Below are 18,736 nucleotides of genomic sequence, written 5' to 3'. Positions count from 1 at the left end.
AAAATCATCCTGGAATGGTCCTAAAACCACCCTGAAATGGTCCTAAAAATCACCCTGGAATGGTCCTAGAAATCTGCTGGGATGGGCCCAAAAATGACCCAAAAACCACCCTGGAATGGTCCTAAAAACCACCCTGAACTGGTCCCAAAAATAACCCTGGAATGGCCCCAAAAATCTGCTGGAATGGGCCCAAGAAGGACCCAAAAACCACCCTGGAATGGTCCTAGAAATCTGCTGGGATGGGCCCAAATATGAGCTGGAATGGGCCCAAAAATGAGCCAAAAACCACCCTGGAATGGTCCTAAAAATCACCCTGGAATGGTCCTAAAAATCACCCTGAAATGGTCCCAAAAATGAGTTGGGATGGGCCCAAAAATGACCCAAAACCCACCCTGAAATGGCCCCAAAACAACCCTGAAATGGTCCCAAAAATGAGTTGGGATGGGCCCAAAAACCATCCTGAAATGGCCCTAAAACCACCCTGGAATGGCCCCAAAACCACCCTGGAATGGCCCCAAAAATGAGCTGGAATGGTCCTAAAAATGGCCCCAAAACCACCCTGGAATGGTCCTAAAAACCATCCTGAAATGGTCCTAGAAATCTTCTGGGGTGGGCACAAAAATGACCCAAAAACCACCCTGGAATGGCCCCAAAAATCTGGTGGGATGGGCCCAAAAATGACCCAAAAAATCCCCAAAATTCCCCAAAATTATTTTATTTTCTTTTCCAGGTATGAACATGCTGCTGGTGGGGGTTCAGGGCTCCCAGAAACCCCTCAAAAAACAAAATATCCCCAAACCCCAAGCACTCCAAACCACATCAAAAAACTGCAAAATTCTGAGAAAGAAATCCAAAAAAATAAGAAAAAAAACCAAGAAAAAAACCCGAAAAAAATTCTAAAAAAATCGAGAAAAATTTTTAAAAAAATTCAAAAAAATTCTAAAAAAAATCTAAAAAATTCCCCAAAAATTTCCAAAAAAAAATTTAAAAAAATTCCAAAAAAATCTCAAAAATTCCCCCCAAAAAATTCTAAAAAAAATCTAAAAAATTCCCCAAAAATTTCCAAAAAAAATTTTAAAAAAATTCCAAAAAAATCTCAAAAATTCCCCCCCAAAAAATCAAGAAAAATTAAAAAAAAAAATCCAAAAAAATTGTAAAAAATTCACAAAAAATTCACAAAAAAATACCCAAAAAATTTAAAAAAAATTCAAAAAAATTCAAAAAAAATCCCCCAAAAAATCCCCCAAAAATCTCAAAAAATTTCAAAAAAAATTCCAAAAAATTCCAAAAAATCTCAAAAATTCCCCCCCAAAAAATCAAGATAAATTAAAAAAAAAAATCCAAAAAAAAGTAAAAAATTCACAAAAAATTCCAAAAAAACTCCCAAAAATTAAAAAAAAAATCCAAAAAAATTAAAAAAAAAATCCCAAAAAAATCCCAAAAAAATCCCAAAAAATCCCCAAAAAACCCCAAAATTATTTTATTTCCCTTTGCAGGCACGAACATGCTGCTGGTGGGCGTGCAGGGCCCGCGGAACCCGTGCGAGGAGATCGTGGTGAAGCACCTGGGCCACCAGCTGTACAACGTGTCCTACGTGCTGCGCGAGCGCGGCGAGTACCTGCTCGTGCTCAAGTGGGGCGAGCAGCACGTCCCCAACAGCCCCTTCCGCGTCACCGTGCCCTGAGCCCCCCAAAAATCCTGAGAATCGGGCAAAAAGGGCCGGGGGAGGGACCCCGAAATAGGGGGAATAGAGAGGGGGGGAAAGGGCATGGAATGGACTCGGAATTAGGGGGGAGATGGAGTTGGAGATGGGGGAAAAACGGCATCAAAAATGGGGAAAATGGCGTCAAAATGGGGAAAAACCAGCGTCAAATGGCGTCAAAAATGGGGAAAATGGCGTCAAAATGGGGAAAAACCAGCGTCAAATGGCGTCAAAAATGGGGAAAATGGCACCAAAAATGGGGAAAATGGTGCTGGAAATGAGGAAAATGGCGACGGAAATGAGGAAAAACCAGTATCAAAAATGGGGAAAACGGCATCAAAAATGGGGAAAATGGCGTCAAAATGGGGAAAAAACAGCGTCAAATGGCGTCAAAAATGGGGAAAATGGCACCAAAAATGGGGAAAATGGCGTCGGAAATGGGCGGGAAATGACATCGGAAATAGGGAAAAACCAGCATCAAAAATGGGGAAAATGGCACCAAAAATGGGGAAAATGGTGCTGGAAATGAGGAAAATGGTGCTGGAAATGAGGAAAAACCAGTATCGAAAATGGGGAAAATGGCACCAAAAATGGGGAAAATGGTGCTGGAAATGAGGAAAAACCAGTATCGAAAATGGGGAAAATGGCACCAAAAATGGGGAAAATGGTGCTGGAAATGAGGAAAATGGCGTCGGAAATGGGCGGGAAATGGGGTCAGAAATGGAGAAAATGGTGTCGAAAATGGGGAAAATCGTGTTGGAAATGAGGAAAATGGCGTCGGAAATGAGGAAAAACCAGCATCGAAAATGGGGAAAAACCAGCATCAAAAATGGGGAAAATGATGCTGGAAATGAGGAAAATGGTGTTGGAAATGGGGAAAAAACAGCATCAAAAATGGGGAAATGTCCTCAAAAATGGAGAAAATGGCGTCGGAAATGGGCAGGAAATGGCACCAAAAGTGGGGAAAATGGCGTCAGAAATGGAGAAAATTGTGTCAAAAATGGGCAGAAAATGGCGTCAGAAATGGGGAAAATGGTGTCAAAAATGGGGAAAATGGTGCTGGAAATGAGGAAAAAACAGCATCAAAAATGGGAAAAATGGTGTTGGAAATGAGGAAAATGGCGTCAAAAATGGGGAAGTGTCCTCAAAAATGATGAAAACTGCATCAAAAATGGGGAAAATGGTGTCAAAAATGAAGAAAACAGCATTAAATGTCCTTAAAAATGGGGAAACATCATAAAATGGCATCAAAAAGGGGGAAATGTCATCTAATGTTCTCAAAAATGGTTAAAAGTGGGAAATGTCCTCAAAAATGGTGAAAAATGGTGAAAAATGGTATCAAAAGTCCTCAGAAATGGGGAAATGTCCTCAAAAGTGCCCAAAAATGGTCAGAAGTGGGGAAATGGCCTCCAAAGTGGGGAAAAATGTCCCCAAAAATCCTCGAAAGTCCCCAAAGTTGTCGAAAATGCCCCAAAATTCACCCTCGAAAATGAATTTTTCCCTGATTTTTGGGGACGTCCCCAGAGAGGTTGGGGACGTCTCCAGAGTTTGGGGAAATCCCCAAAAAATTTTTGAGGACACCCTAAAAAATGTGGGGAAACCCCCCCAAAAAATTTGAGGACGTTTGGAGAAATTTTGGAGAAATCCTAAAAAAATTTGGGGAAATGTCCCCAAAGTTTGGGGACATTCCCAGGGCTTGGGGACACCCCAAAAAATGGGGGGAAATCCCCAAAAAATTCGAGGAAATCCCCAAAAAATTTGAGGACATTTCGAGAAGTTTTGGGACACCCTAAAAAATTTGGGGACACCCTAAAAAATAGGAGGACACCCCGAAAATTCCCAGGATTTGGGGACCCCACCCCCAAATTTGGGGACCCCCTCATGACTCCAAAGCCCCTCCCCCATTTTTAGGGTCCCCTCCCCCATTTTTGGCTCCTTCCCCCCAAATTTTGGGGTTCCCCCCCCCCTCAATTTTGAGTCCCCTCCACCCAAATTTTGGGGTCCCCTCCCCCCAATTTTGGGGTCCCCTCCCCTCAATTTTGGGGTCCCTTCCCCCCAAATTTTGGGGTCCCCCCCACGCCCCTCACGCCCCTCCCCCCTCACTGCCCCTCCCCCCCTCACAGCTCCCCCTCCCCCCCCCGATGTTTTGGGGACCCCCCCCCAATTTTTTCCCTTTTCTCGTTGTTTTGTTTTTATTTTATTGGAATTTTTTATCCCCCCCTCCCCCCAAATAAAAACTTCTTCTGCTTCATTTGGGATTTTCGGGCTTTTTTTGGGGTTTTCTGGGGGGGGGTTGGGTTATTTTGGTGTGGGGGGTTTAATTTGGGATTTTTGGGGGTTTTTTGGGGGGGATTTGGTTTTTGGGAGGAAATTTTGGGTTTTTGGGGGGAGTTTGAGGTCTTTTGTGGGGATTTTGGGGGATTGTGGGGTGGGGGTTTTATTTGGGGGGGTTCTGGGGGTTTGGAGTTTTTTTGGGGTTTTTTGGGAGGATTTTGGGTGTGGGATTGAATTTGAGGGGGGTTCAGCTCAATTTTTGGGAGGTTTCACCTCAAAATATTTGGGGGAGAGGGGTTGGAATTGGGGGGGGCGGGGTTTGGAGGGGTCCCTGTGAATTTTGGAGTCCCCCGGAAGAGCATCCGCGTGCTGCCCCGCCTCTTTATGTAAATATATGCAAATCACCCTACGGTACCCCCGCCTTCTTCATTATTCCAGCGGAAAATTCTGGGCTACGTAAAGACGCGATGACGTCACAACGCCACTCCCAGCGCCCTCGCCGCGCCTGCGCCGCTTCCCCCCGCGCGCTCTGATTGGCCGAGCCTCTCCTCTCTATGATCACTGAGCCCGCCAGAGCGGCTCCTCCCGTCTCTATGGCCGCCCCTCCCTCCCGCCGCCCCGCCGCGCTCTCCCCGCTCCTTTCCCTCTCCCCTCCCTCTCTCTGCGCTCCCGCAGCTTCGCTCTCCCTCCTCAGTTCCTCCATCACCCTTGGCCATCACCCCCCGCGCCTCCGCCATGAGTCCTCCGGGGCGGCCAGAGCGCCGCCGGAAGTGAAGGGCGGGACCGGAAGTGGCGGGCGGTATAAAACCAGCGCGCAGGCGCCCGCGGCCTCTTTCGGGCGCGCGGCGAGGTCGGAGCGTGGCGTGAGGGGAGCGCGGGCAGGGCCGGGTCGGGCGGGTTTTGGGCTTAATTTGGGGCTTTTTGGGGTTATTTTGGGGTTATTTTGGGTTTTCGGGATCCCCAACGCGTCCCTTGTGTTCCCCCGCAGGTCCCGGAGCCGCCATGGGCCGCAGGCCGGCGAGATGGTGAGGGCGTGACGTCAGAGCGGGGGGGCGTGACGTGGCACGGCCGCTGTGACGTCACTGGAGGGTTAAAATGGGAATATTCAAATGAAGGGGTTGGGAAAAGGGGGGGGTTGGGAGGTAAAAAGGGAAAAATTTGGGTTAAAAATTTATTACTTGGTGTTAAAATAGAAAAAATGGGGTTAAAAAAGGGTAATTTGGGGTTAAAAAAGGAAAATTTGAGGCTAAAAAAAGAAAAATTGCGATTTAAAAGAGAGAAATAGGGGTTAAAAAGGGGCTGGAGGCCTCATGAGTGGGGTAAAATGGGAATATTTGGGGTTAAAAGTGGAAAAATTGGGGTTAAAAATGGAAAAAATTGGGGTTAAAATGGAAAAAATTGGGTTAAGAAGGGAATAATTGGGGTTTAACAGGGAATTTTTGGGGTTCAGGTTACAATATTTGGGGTTCAGAAAGGTCTGGGGGTGTCAGAAAAAGAATTTGGGGTTAAAAGGGGTCGGGGGTTTCGGGTTGGGATTTTTGGGGATGGTTTGAGGATTTTGGGGTCATTTTTTGGGGATAATTTTAAGGAGTTTTGGGGATAATTTAGGAGAATTTTGGGGATATTTTAGGGGTTATTTCGGGGTTTTCGTGGGGATAATTTTGGGGATATTTTATTGGTTTTTTGGGGATATTTCAGGGTGTTTTTAAGGCATATTTCAGTGGTTATTTTGAGCTATAAATTCACTTTTTTCCCCCCATTTTTAACCCTTTTCTCCCCGCAGTTACCGCTAATTTCGGGGATATTTTAGGGGTTATTTCGGGGTTTTGTGGGGGATAATTTTGGGGATATTTTATTGGTTTTTTGGGGATATTTCAGGGTGTTTTTAAGGGCTATTTCAGTGATTTTTTGAGCTATAAATTCACTTTTTTCCCCCCATTTTTAACCCTTTTCTCCCCGCAGTTACCGCTAATTTCGGGGATATTTTAGGGGTTATTTCGGGGTTTTGTGGGGGATAATTTTGGGGATATTTTATTGGTTTTTTGGGGATATTTCAGGGTGTTTTTAAGGGCTATTTCAGTGATTTTTTGAGCTATAAATTCACTTTTTTCCCCCCATTTTTAACCCTTTTCTCCCCGCAGTTACCGCTAATTTTGGGGATATTTTAGGGGTTATTTCGGGGTTTTGTGGGGGATAATTTTGGGGATATTTTATTGGTTTTTGGGGATATTTTAGGGTGTTTTTAAGGGCTATTTCAGTGATTTTTTTGAGCTATAAATTCACTTTTTCCCCCCATTTTTAACCCTTTTCTCCCCGCAGTTACCGCTACTGCAAGAACAAACCCTACCCCAAGTCCCGCTTCTGCCGGGGGGTCCCGGGTGAGTCCCGACCCCAAAACCCCCCAAAAATCCCCCAAAAACCGGGGCTGGGACCCCCCAAAAGCCGCCCCTGACCCCTCTGGGTGTCTCCTCCAGACCCAAAAATTCGAATTTTCGACCTGGGCCGGAAAAAAGCCAAAGTGGACGAGTTCCCCCTGTGCGGGCACATGGTGTCGGACGAGTACGAGCAGCTCAGCTCCGAGGGTAAAAACCGGGATTTGGGGCAATTTGGGGCAATTTGGGGCAATTTGGGGGGTTTGGGGCGGTCTGGGGAAAATTGGGGGTTTTGGGGAGGAGTTTTGGGGGAGAGCTTTGAAAAATTGGGGGTTTTAGGGGCATTTTTGGGAGAGATATTTGTAAAATTGGGTTTTTGGGGGCATTTTTGGGGGAGATCTTTAAAAATTGGGTGTTTTGGGGGAGAGCTTTGAAAAATTTGGGGATTTTGGGAGGATTTTTGGGGCATTTTTGGGGGAGATGTGTGGAAAATTGGGGGTTTTTGGAGAGATCTTTGAAAAATTGGGTTTTGGGGGGAGTTTTGGGGGAGATCTTTGAAAAATTGGGGGTTTAGGGGAGATCTTTGAAAACTTGGGGTTTTTGGGGGAGATATTTCAGAAATTGGGGATTTTCAGAGGATTTTAGGGGCATTTTTGGGGGAGATGTGTGTAAAATTGGGTTTTTGGGGAGGATTTTTGGGGGAGATCTTTGTAAAATTGGGGGTTTGGGGGAGATCTTTGAAAAAAATTGGAGTTTTTGGGGGAGATTTTTGAAAAATTGGGGGTTTTGGGAGGATTTTTGGGGGAGATCTATGAGAAAATTAAGAATTTTAGGGGCATTTTTGGGGGAGATCTTTTAAAAAATTGGGGGTTTTGGGGGAGATCTTTAAAAATTGGGGGTTTGGAGAGGATTTTTGGGGCATTTTTGAGGGAGATCTTTGTAAAATTGGGGGTTTTGGGGGAGATCTTTTGAAAAATTGGGGTCTTGGGAGGATTTTCAGGGGTTTTGGGAGGATTTTTGGAGAAGATCTATGAAAAATTGAGAATTTTAGGGGCATTTTTGGGGGAGATCTTTGTAAAATTGGGGGTTTTGGGGAGGATTTTTGGGGAAGATATTTGAAAAAAATGAGAATTTTAGGGGCATTTTTGGGGGAGATCTTTTAAAAAATTGGGGGTTTTGGGGGAGATCTTTGAAAAAAATTGGAGTTTTTGGAGAGATCTTTGAAAAATTGGGGTTTGGGGAGGAGTTTTGGGGGAGATGTTTAAAAAATTGGGGCTTTTGGGGGAGATATATGGAAAATTGGGGATTTGGGGAGGATTTTTGGGTGGATTTTTGAGGGAGATCTTTAAAAAATTGGGGATTTTGGGGGAAATCTTTGAAAAATTGGGGTTTTTGGGGGGGAGATGTTTAAAAAATTGGGCGTTTTGGGGGAGTTTTGGGAGTTTGGGGAGGATTTTTTGTCTAAAACTCCAAAATTTCAAACCTGAAATCTTCACCTAAACACCCCAAATTTCCACCTAAAAAACCCCAGATTTTCGTGTAGGAGCCTCAAATTTTCACATAAAAAATCCGAATTTTTGCCTAAAAACTCCAAATTTTCACCTAAAAACCCCAAATTTTTTTCTCAAACCCCCAAATTTCCCACAAAAACCTCCAAATTTTTTTTCCTAAAACCCCCAAATTTCCACCTGAAAAAACCCCAAACTTTCCGAGACGAGCCTTGAATTTTCACCTAAAAACGGCGAATTTTGGCCTAAAAACCTCAAATTTTCACCTAAAACCCCAAATTTTTTCCTCAAACCCCCAAATTTTTTCCTCAAATACCCAAATTTCCCACAAAAACCTCCAAATTTTTTTCCTAAAACCCCCGAATTTCCACCTGAAAAAACCCCAATCTTTCCGCGACGAGCCTTGAATTTTCCCCTAAAAATGGCGAATTTTGGCCTAAAAACCCCAAATTTTCACCTAAAACCCCAAATTTTCGCCCAAAAACCTCGGGTTTTTTTCTGGATTTTGTGGGGAGGGGTCTCAGCAATGTGAGGAGGGGTCCTGACCCCCCAAATTTCCCCTCCCCAGCCCTGGAGGCCGCCCGGATCTGCGCTAACAAGCGCATGGTGAAGAGCTGGGCATGCACCCAAAAACCCCAAAATTCTCCCCAAAAAACCCAAATCTTTCCCTAAAACCTCCAAATTTTTTTCTCAAACCCCCAAATTTCCCACAAAACCCCCCAAATTTCCCACAAAAACCTCCAAATTTTTTTTCTAAAACCCCTGAATTTCCACCTGAAAAAAACCCAAACTTTTTGAGACAAGCCTTGAATTTTCACGTGAAAATGGCGAATTTTGGCCTAAAAACCTCAAATTTTCACCTAAAAACCCCAAATTTTGTCCTCAAACCCCCAAATTTCCCACAAAACCCCCCAAATTTCCCACAAAAACCCCTGAATTTTTTTCCTAAAACCCCTGAATTTCCACCTGAAAAAACCCCAAACTTTCCGAGACGAGCCTTGAATTTTCACCTAAAACCGGCGAATTTTGGCCTAAAAACCCCAAATTTTCACCTAAAAACCCCAAATTTTCACCTAAAAACCCCAAATCTTTCCCTAGAACCCCCAAATTTTTTTCTAGAACCCCCAAATTTCCACCTAGAACCCCCAGATTTTCACTTCACAACCTCCAATTTTCACATGGGAGCCTTGACTTCTTCACCTAAAAATGCGCAAATTTTCATGTAAAAATTCCAAATTTTCGCCTAAAAACCCCAAATTTTCGCCCAAAAACCTCGGGTTTTTTTGTGGATTTTTTGGGGAGGGGTCTCAGCAACGTGAGGAGGGGTCCTGACCCCCCAAATTTCCCCTCCCCAGCCCTGGAGGCCGCCCGGATCTGCGCTAACAAGTACATGGTGAAGAGCTGCGGCAAGGACGGCTTCCACATCCGCGTGCGCCTGCACCCCTTCCACGTCATCCGCATCAACAAAATGCTCTCCTGTGCCGGGGCCGACAGGTGGGGCACCCCGAAATCACCGGGGGCACCCCGAAATCACCGGGGGGACCCCGAAATCCTCTGGGAAACCCCAAAATCCTGGGGGGGTTTGGTGGAGTTTTATGGGCGTTCCTGAAGTTAAAGGGGAGAAGTTTCTGGGATGGGATCATGGGAAGGTCCCCATGAATTGGGGGTGTCCTAAAAATTTGCAGGGGTCCCCAAAATCCTCAGGGGAACCCCGAAATTCTCAGGGGGGACCCCAAATTTCTGGGGGCACCCCAAAATTCTTGGGGGGTTCCTGAAGATAAAGGGGAGAAGTTTCCGGGATGGGATCATGGGAAGGTCCCCATGAATTGGGGGCGTCCTGAAATTTGGGGGCATATTTGAGGTCCCTTTTGGGGGGCCCCAGAATCTTCAGGGGGACCCTGAAATCCTCAGGGAGTCCCCGAAATTATCAGGGGGACCCCGAAATTTTGGGGAGTTCCTGGAGTTTTGGGGAGATTGCGAAAGTTAAAGGTGAGAAGTTTCTGGGATGGGATCATGGGAAGGCCCCCATGAATTTGGGGTGTCTTAAAAACTTGGGGGTGTTGGAGATCCTTTTGAGGGACCCCGAAATCTCCAGGGGGACCCCGAAATCCTCAGGGGAACCCCGAAATTCTGGGGGGGTTTGGTGGAGTTTTAGGGGGGTTCCTGAAGTTAAAGGGGAGAGAGAAGTTTCCGGGATGGATCATGGGAAGGTCCCCCTGAATTTGGGGTGTCCTTAAAATTTGGGGGGCTTTGAAATCCCTTTTGGGGGACCCCAAAATCTTCAGGGGGCCCCGAAATCCTCAGGGAAACCCCAAAATCCTGGGGGGGTTCCTGGAGTTTTGGGGAGATTCCCAAAGTTAAAGGGGAGAAGTTTCCGGGATGGGTCGTGGGAAGGTCCCCCCATGAATTGGGGGCGTCCTGAAATTTGCAGGGGTCCCCGAAATCCTCAGCTCATTAAGCCATTAATTACCCACAGCTAATTAAGTCATTAATTAACCCATTAATTGCCCTCAGCTCATTAAGCCATTAATGAACCCGTTAATTACCGCGGCTAATTAAGCCGTTAATTAACCCATTAATTACCCTCAGCTCATTAACCCATTAATTACCGCAGCTCATTAAGCCGTTCATTAACCCGTTAATTACCCGCAGCTCATTAAGCCCTTCATTAACCCATTAATTACCGCAGCTCATTACCCCGTTAATTACCGCAGCTAATTAAGCCATTAATTAACCCGTTAATTACCACAGCTCATTAAGGCATTCATTAACCCATTAATTGCCCTCAGCTCATTAAGCCATTAATTACCCCGTTAATTACCGCAGCTAATTAAGGCATCCATTAACCCATTAATTACCCTCAGCTCATTAACCCGTTAATTACCGCAGCTCATTAAGCCGTTCATTAACCTATTAATTGCCCTCAGCTCATTAAGCCATTAATGAACCCATTAATTGCCCTCAGCTCATTAAGCCATTAATGAACCCATTAATTACTGCAGCTAATTAACCTGTTCATTAACCCGTTAATTGCCGCAGCTAATTAAGCCATTAATTACCCCGTTAATTACCGCAGCTCATTAAGCCATTAATTGCCCCGTTAATTACCGCAGCTCATTAAGCCATTAATTGCCCCGTTAATTACCCACAGCTCATTAAGCCATTAATTGCCCCGTTAATTACCGCAGCTAATTAAGCCATTAATTGCCCCGTTAATTACCGCAGCTCATTAACCCATTAATTACCGCAGCTCATTTAGCCGTTCATTACCCCGTTAATTACCGCAGCTAATTAAGCCATTAATTGCCCCGTTAATTACCGCAGCTCATTAAGCCATTAATTGCCCCGTTAATTACCGCAGCTCATTAACCCATTAATTACCGCAGCTCATTAAGCCGGCCGTGCCCCTCCCCCGTGGGGCCCGGCGTGCAGTGGCTGCGCACAGAGACCCCTCCCCCCCCCGGCTGTGTAGGGACCCCTCCCCCACCCGGGGGGGCTCCCAAAGGGGCCGGGGGGACAAAAAAACCAAAAAAAAACCAAAAAAAACCCCAAAAAAACCCAAAATACCCTGGGGGGGGGCAAAAACCCCAAAAAAACCCCAAAACCCCCCCCCAAAAAAAACCAAAAACCAAAAAAAACCCAGAATACCCTGGGGGGGCAAAAACCCCCCAAAAAAACCCAAAATACCCTGGGGGGGGGCAAAAACCCCCAGAAAACCCCAAAAATACCCCCCAAAAAACCCCAAAATACCCAGGGGGGGACAAAAAACCCAAAAATACCCCCCAAAAAAACCCAGAATACCCTGGGGGGCAAAAACCCAAAAAAAACCCCAAAAAAAGCCCCAAAAAACCCAAAATACCCTGGGGGGGGACAAAAAACTCAAAAATAACCCCCCAAAAACCCAAAATACCCTGGGGGGGGGGGGACAAAAAACCCAAAAAAAACCAAAATACCCTGGGGGGCAAAAACCCCAAAAATACCCAAAAAACCCCAAAAAAACCCCAAAATACCCCAGGGGGGGTAAAAATCTCCCCTGGGGGGGCAAAAAACCCAAACTGGGGGGGATAAAACCCCAAAACCCCCTCTGAAATGGGTCTGGGGGCTTCGAACCTTCCCTGGGGGGCACCAGAATCCCTCCAGGGGCTGGGCCTGGGGTCCCTTTGGGTCTGGAATTGGGGCTGGGGTCTCAGGGCAGGTCTGTGACTGGGGCTGGGGTCTTTGTGTATGTCTGTAATTGGGTCTGGGGTCTCTGGGTGTTTCTGTAATTGGGTCTGGGGTCTCTGGGTGTTGGTGTATTTGGGTCTGGGGTCTCAGGGCAGGTCTGTAAATGGGTCTGGGGTCTCTGGGTGGGTCTGGAATTGGGTCTGGGGTCTCCCCATGCTGAGCCCTCCCCAATTTCCCCCTGGCAGGCTGCAGACAGGGGTGTGGGCTTGGGTCAGTAATTGGGTCTGGGGTCTCAGGGCAGGCCTGTAATTGGGTCTGGGGTCTCTGGGCAGGTCTGTAATTGGGTCTGGGGTCTCTGGGTTGATGCAGGCTCCAGACTGAGATGTGTGGAACCTTCAGGAAGCCGCAGGGCGCGGGTGCATTGTCAGTGGCTCTGGGTGTGTCTGTAATTGGGTCTGGGGTCTGTAATTGGGTCTCTAATTGGGTCTGGGGTCTGTAATTGGGTCTGGGGTCTCAGGGCAGGTCTGTAATTGGGTCTGGGGTCTCTGGGTGTGTCTGTAATTGGATCTGGGGTCTGTAATTGGGTCTGGGGTCTCTGTGTGTGTCTATAATTGGGTCTGGGGTCTCTCCATCCCCCAGGCTCCAGACCGGGATGCTCGGGGCCTTCAGGAAGCCGCAGGGCCCGGGTGCATTGTCAGTGGGTTTGGGGTCTCAGTGTGTGTCTATAATTGGGTCTGGGGTCTCAGGGCAGGTCTGTAAATGGGTCTGGGGTCTCTCCATCCCCCAGGCTGCAGACAGGAATTCCTGGGGCCTTCAGGAAGCCGCAGGGCACGGTGGCGCGGGTGCATTGGCAGTGGCTCTGGGCTGGGTTTGGGGTCTATAATTGGGTCTGGGGTCTCAGGGCAGGTCTGTAAATGGGTCTGGGCTCTCAGGGCAGGTCTGTAATTGGGTCTGGGGTCTCTCTCTCTCCCAGACCAGGATGCGCGAGGCCTTGGGGAAGCCGCAGGGCCCGGGTGCATTGTCAGTGGGTCTGGGCTGGGTTTGGGGTCAGTAATTGGGTCTGGGGTCTATAATTGGGTCTGGGGTCTCAGGGCAGGTCAGTAAATGGGTCTGGGGTCTCAGTCTGTGTCTGTAATTGGGTCTGGGGTCTCTGTCTGTCTCCAGGCTGCAGACAGGAATGCGTGGAGCCTTTGGGAAGCCGCAGGGCCCGGGTGCATTGTCAGTGGCTCTGGGCTGGGTTTGGGGTCTCTGGGTGTGTCTGTAATTGGGTCTGGGGTCTCAGGGCAGGTCTATAAATGGGTCTGGGGTCTGTAATTGGGTCTGGGGTCTCTGGGTGTTTCTGTAATTGGGTCTGGGGTCTATAATTGGGTCTGGGGTCTCTGTGTTGATGCAGGCTCCAGACTGGGATGCGCGGGGCCTTTGGGAAGCCGCAGGGCACGGTGGCGCGGGTGCATTGTCAGTGGGTCTGGGGTCTCTGGGTGTGTCCGTAATTGGGTCTGGGGTCTCTGTGTGTGTCTATAATTGGGTCTGGGGTCTATAATTGGGTCTGTAATTGGGTCTGGGGTCTATAATTGGGTCTGTAATTGGGTCTGGGGTCTCTCTGCCCCCCAGGCTCCAGACCGGGATGCGCGGGGCCTTGGGGAAGCCGCAGGGCCCGGTGGCGCGGGTGCATTGGCAGTGGGTTTAGGGTCTCTGGGTGTGTCTGTAATTGGGTTTGGGGTCTCAGGGCAGGTCTGTAATTGGGTCTGGGGTCTATAATTGGGTCTGGGGTCTCTGTGTGTGTCTATAATTGGGTCTGGGGTCTCTGTGTGTGTCTATAATTGGGTCTGCCGTCTCTGTGTGTATCCAGGCTGCAGACAGGAATGCGTGGAGCCTTTGGGAAGCCGCAGGGCCCGGGTGCATTGTCAGTGGCTCTGGGCTGGGTTTGGGGTCTCAGGGCAGGTCTGTAATTGGGTCTGGGGTCTATAAATGGGTCTGGGGTCTCTGGGTGTTTCTGTAATTGGGTCTGGGGTCTCTGTGTGTATCCAGGCTGCAGACAGGAATGCGTGGAGCCTTCGGGAAGCCGCAGGGCACGGTGGCGCGGGTGCATTGTCAGTGGGTCTGGGGTCTCTGTGTGTGTCTGTAATTGGGTCTGGGGTCTATAATTGGGTCTGGGGTCTCTGTGTGTGTCTATAATTGGGTCTGGGGTCTCTCCATCCCCCAGGCTGCAGACAGGAATGCGTGGAGCCTTCGGGAAGCCGCAGGGCACGGTGGCCCGTGTCCACATTGGCCAGGTGATCATGTCCATCCGCACCAAGGCCCAGAACAAGGAGCACGTGGTGGAGGCGCTCCGGAGAGCCAAGTTCAAGTTCCCGGGGCGCCAGAAGGTACCGGGCACCCCAAAAACGGGGGGAACCCCAAAAACAGGGGGGGGAGAAAACCCAAAAACAAGGGGGGGAACCCAAAAACCGGGGGGGAACCCAAAAAACTGGGGGGGAACCCCAGAAATGGGGGGGGGAACCCCAAAAACGGGGGAGAAAACCCAAAAACTGGGGGGGAACCCCAGAAATGGGGGGAACCCCAAAAACAGGGGGGGGAGAACCCAAAAACTGGGGAGAGAACCCAAAAACCGGGGGGGGAACCCCAAAAACAGGGGGGGGAACCCCAGAAATGGGGGGGGAACCCCAAAAACTGGGGGGGAACCCCAGAAATGGGGGGGAGAACCCAAAAACTGGGGGGGAACCCCAAAAACTGGGGGGCAACCCCAGAAATGGGCGGAAGAACCCAAAAACCGGGGGGAACCCCAAAAATGGGGGAGAGAACCCAAAAACCGGGGGGGAGCCCCAAAAACAGGGGGGGGAACCCCAAAAAAGTGGGGGGAGAAACCCAAAAAACTCGGGGGGGAACTCCAAAAAATGGGGGGAATCGAGAAAACTCTGGGAGAAAACTGGGGGGAACCCCAAAAAACTTGGGGGGAACCCCAGGAAACTCAGGGGACACCCAGAAAATTCAGAGGGAACCCCAAAAAACTCTGGGAGAAAACTCGGGGAACACCCCAATAAACTTGAGGGGAACCCCAAAAAACTTGAGGGGAACCCCAAAAAACTCGGGGGACACCCAGAAAACTCGGGGGACACCCAAAAGGGTCCTGAGGGACACCCCGAAAAATTCAGGGGGCACCCAAAGGGATCTGTGACACCCCAGAAAAACTCCAAATCCAGGGGGCACCCCAAAAAACTCTGGGGGCACCCAAAAGGCTCTGGAAGCACCCCAAAAAAAATCTGGGGGGCACCCAAAAGGGTTTTGGGGACACCCAGAATTACTTTCAAGGCACCCAAAGGGTTCTGGGGGCACCCCAAAAATCTGGGGAGGTTGGGGGGTGCCCCAAAATTTATGGGGATGTTGAGTTAAGGGGATGAGGAGGAAAATTGGAATTTTTTGGGGTGCCAGAAGGTTTTAAGAAGGTTTGGGGTGCCCCAAATTTTGCTCTGGGGGATTTTTGGGGTCCCCCTGACGGATTTTTGGGGTTCCCCCAGATCCACATCTCCATTAAATGGGGGTTCCCCAACATGGGGGACCCCAAAAATCCAAACTTCAAACCAGGGGGTTCCCAAAATCCTTTAAACCAATGGGATGGGGGCACCTGGAGACCCCCAGACTTTGCTTTGGGGTGGTTTTGGGGTCCCCTGACCATTTTTTGGGGTCCCCTCAAATTCCACATCTCCATTAAGTGGGGGTTCACCACCATGTGGGGACCCCAAAAAATCCCAAATCCAAACCAAGGGGGGTTCACGGTGCTGAAAACCTTTACAAAACTGGGATGGGGGCACCTGGAGACCCCCCGATTTTGCTGTGGGGGATTTTTGGGGTCCCCCTGATGGATTTTTGGGGTCCCCCTGACCGTTTTTTTGGGGTTCCCCAGATCCACATCTCTACAAAGTGGGGCTTCACCAACATGGGGGACCCCAAAAATCCAAACTTCAAACCAGGGGGTTCCCAAAATCCTTTAAACCAATGGGATGGGGGCACCTGGAGACCCCCAAATTTTACTGTGGGGGATTTTTTGGGTCCCCCTGACGGATTTTTGGGGTTCCCCCAGATCCACATCTCCAAGAAATGGGGGTTCACCAATATGGGGGGACCCCAAAAATCCCAACTTCAACCTTCAAACGAGGGGATTCCCCAACGTGTGGGGACCCCAAATACCCAAACTTCCAACTATGAGATTCCCCAAAATCCTTTAAACCAATGGGATGGGGGCACCTGGAGACCCCCAAACTTTGCTGTGGGGTGGTTTTGGGGTCTCCCTGATGGATTTTTGGGGTCCCCCTGACCATTTTTTGGGGTTCCCCAGATCCACATCTCCATTAAATGGGGGTTCACCAAGATGGAGGTGCCCAAAAATCCAAACCAAGGGGGGTTCACGGTGCTGAAAACCGTTACAAAACTGGGATGGGGGCACCTGGAGAGCCCCAGTTTTTGCTGTGGGGGATTTTTGGGGTCCCCCTGACGGATTTTTGGGGTTCCCCAGATCCACATCTCCAAGAAATGGGGCTTCACCAAGTTCAACGCCGACGCCTTCGAGGAGATGGTGGCCCAGAAGCGCCTGATCCCCGACGGCTGCGGGGTCAAATACGTCCCTGCCCGGGGGCCCCTGGATCGCTGGAGGGCCCTGCACGCCTGAACCCCCAAAAAACCCCAAAAACACCCCAACAACACCTCGGGGAACCCCCCAAAACCCGCGGGGAACCCCGAAATCTGGGAGGAACCCGGGTGGGTTTGGGGGGCTCTGGGTGGAATAAAAGGTTCTGGATCCTTCCCTGCTGGCACCGTTTGGGTTTTTGGGGGGGGATTTGGGGTTTTTGGGGAGGATTTGGGGTTTTTGGGGAGGATTTGGGGTTTTTGGGTTTGGGGGAGGGGTCCCTGGGTTTTGTTCCTGTTTGGGGGGGATTTGGGGTTTTTTGGGGGGATTTGGGGTTTTTTGGGTGGATTTAGGGATTTTTGGGTGGGAGGATTTGGGGTTTTCTAGGGGGGATTTGGGGTTTTTTGGGGGGGGATTTGGGTTTTTTTGGGGAGGATTTGGGGTTTTTTGGGTTGGGGAGGGGTCCCTGGGTGTTGTCCCTGTTGGGTTTTGGGGAGGATTTGGGGTTTTTTGGGGTCAGGGAGGGTCTCCAGGTTTTGTCCCTGTTGAGTTTTGGGGGGGATTTGGGGTTTTTGGGGGGAATTTGGGGTTTTTTGAGGGGAATTTGGGTTTTTTTGGGTTGGGGAGGGGTCCCTGGGTTTTGTCCCTCTTGGGTTTTGGGGAGGATTTGGGGTTTTTTTGGGCGGATTTGGGGATTTTGGGTGGGAGGATTTGGGGTTTTCTAGGGGGGATTTGGGGTTTTTTGTGGAGGATTTGGGGTTTTTGGGTGGATTTGGGGTTTTTTGGGGTCAGGGAGGGTCTCCAGGTTTTGTCCCTGTTGAGTTTTGGGGGGGATTTGGGGTTTTTGGGGAGAATTTGGGGTTTTTTGGGGGGATTTAGGGTTTTTGAGGTTAGAGGTGGTCCCTGGGTTTTGTTCCTGTTGGGTTTTTTGGGGGATTTGGGGTTTGGGGAGGATTTGGGGTTTTTTGGGGGGGGATTTGGGGTTTTTTGGGGGGGGATTTGGGGTTTTTTAGGTTCAGGGGGGTCTCCAGATTTTGTCCCTGTTGTGTTTTGGGGAGAATTTGGGGTTTTTGGGGGGGATTTGGGGTTTTTTGGGTTGGGGAGGGGTCCCTGGGTTTTCTTCCTGTTTGGGGGGGATTTGGGGTTTTTTGGGGGGATTTGGGGTTTTTTGGGTTGGGGAGGGGTCCCTGGGTGTTGTCCCTGTTGGGTTTTGGGGAGGATTTGGGGTTTTTTGGGCGGATTTGGGGATTTTTGGGTGGGAGGATTTGGGGTTTTCTAGGGGGGCTTTGGGTTTTTTTGGGGGGATTTGGGGTGTTTCGAGTTCAGGGGCGTCTCCAGGTTTTGTCCCTGTTGTGTTTTGGGGAGAATTTGGGTTTTTTGGGGAGGGGGATTTGGAGTTTTTGGGGTTGGGGGGGGTCCCGGGGTTTTGTCCCTGTTGTTTTTGTGGGGGATTTGGGGATTTTTGGGGAGGATTTGGGGTTTTTTGGGGTGGGAGGATTTGGGGTTTTTTTGGGGGGATTTTGGGTTTTTTTGAGGCGGGTTTTGGGTTTTTTGGGTTCGGGGGCGTCTCCAGGTTTTGTCCCTGTTGGATTTTGGGGATCCCAGAAATTGGGGAAGGGCTCAGGGGGTCCCCAAGTTTTGGCCCTGGGCATTTTTGGGGTGCAGTCCCCAAAGCTTGGTTGGTTTTTGTTTCTGTTTTTCCCCACCCAATTCCCATTTTTACCTCATTCTTTACCCCCAATTCCCATTTTTCCTCCCCAATTTCCATTTTCCCTCCCCAATTCCCATTTCCCCCCTTTTTTTATCCCCCAATTCCCATTTTCCCTTTGGTTTTTTAACCCAAATTCCCAATTTTTACCCCCAAATTCCCATTTTTTTACCCCCAAATTCCCATTTTTTACCCCCAAATTCCCACTTTTGCCCCATTTTTACCCTCCCCAGAAGGCTGGGACAGATCCCCAAATTTTCCCTCTCCCCAAATTTTGTCCCCTGCATTTTTTGGGGACCGTCCCCAACCTTTACCACCCCCACCCCCCCCCCCCATTTTTGGGGATCCCCAAAATTTTCCCCCCCCTCCCCAAACCCCCAAACACGA

General features: G+C 49.1%; 2 protein-coding genes and 1 non-coding gene across 5 annotated transcripts in view; all 3 read left to right on the top strand.

The window, feature by feature from the left end:
• Positions 1-2,414, top strand: part of LOC136570951 (filamin-A-like) — a gene marked incomplete at its 5' end in the record, with an annotated part of 35,830 nt that extends 33,416 nt beyond the window's left edge. Inside the window, one exon of the mRNA XM_066571374.1 lies at positions 1,497-2,414. Within this exon, the coding sequence (XP_066427471.1) occupies positions 1,497-1,684 (188 nt within the window). The remainder of the gene's footprint in view (positions 1-1,496) is intronic.
• Positions 2,415-4,878: 2,464 nt separating this feature from the next.
• On the top strand, positions 4,879-16,818 carry RPL10 (ribosomal protein L10). Of its 3 annotated transcripts, none has more exons than XM_066571375.1 (6): positions 4,879-5,001; positions 6,296-6,354; positions 6,451-6,558; positions 9,212-9,350; positions 14,224-14,386; positions 15,536-15,892. In XM_066571375.1, exons 1-6 carry the CDS (start codon positions 4,979-4,981, stop codon positions 15,875-15,877), a joined length of 834 nt encoding a protein of 277 aa, XP_066427472.1. In that variant the 5' UTR covers positions 4,879-4,978; the 3' UTR covers positions 15,878-15,892. The 3 variants fall into 3 exon arrangements, with proteins under 3 accessions (XP_066427472.1, XP_066427473.1, XP_066427474.1); XM_066571376.1 differs by lacking the exon at positions 15,536-15,892 and adding an exon at positions 16,099-16,446 and having other exon boundaries at positions 4,882-5,001; XM_066571377.1 differs by lacking the exon at positions 15,536-15,892 and adding an exon at positions 16,531-16,818 and having other exon boundaries at positions 4,900-5,001.
• LOC136570953 (small nucleolar RNA SNORA70) lies at positions 11,237-11,378 on the top strand. Its single transcript, XR_010785582.1, has one exon. It is a non-coding gene; the product is annotated as a small nucleolar RNA SNORA70 (small nucleolar RNA).
• Positions 16,819-18,736: the final 1,918 nt, after the last annotated feature.

The sequence above is a fragment of the Molothrus aeneus genome, unplaced genomic scaffold, assembly GCF_037042795.1.
Source record: "Molothrus aeneus isolate 106 unplaced genomic scaffold, BPBGC_Maene_1.0 scaffold_437, whole genome shotgun sequence".
Lineage (NCBI taxonomy): Eukaryota > Metazoa > Chordata > Aves > Passeriformes > Icteridae > Molothrus > Molothrus aeneus.
This window is presented reverse-complemented; position numbering and strand designations above follow the sequence as displayed.

What these genes read in the sequence shown, in the direction of transcription:
- RPL10 (XM_066571375.1), top strand. Translation starts at nt 4,979, where the DNA reads ATGGGCCGCAGGCCGGCGAGATG. An exon ending in GGCCGCAGGCCGGCGAGATG is followed by an intron (nt 5,002 to 6,295) that starts GTGAGGGCGTGA and finishes TTCTCCCCGCAG; the next exon opens with TTACCGCTACTGCAAGAACA. An exon ending in CTTCTGCCGGGGGGTCCCGG is followed by an intron (nt 6,355 to 6,450) that starts GTGAGTCCCGAC and finishes TGTCTCCTCCAG; the next exon opens with ACCCAAAAATTCGAATTTTC.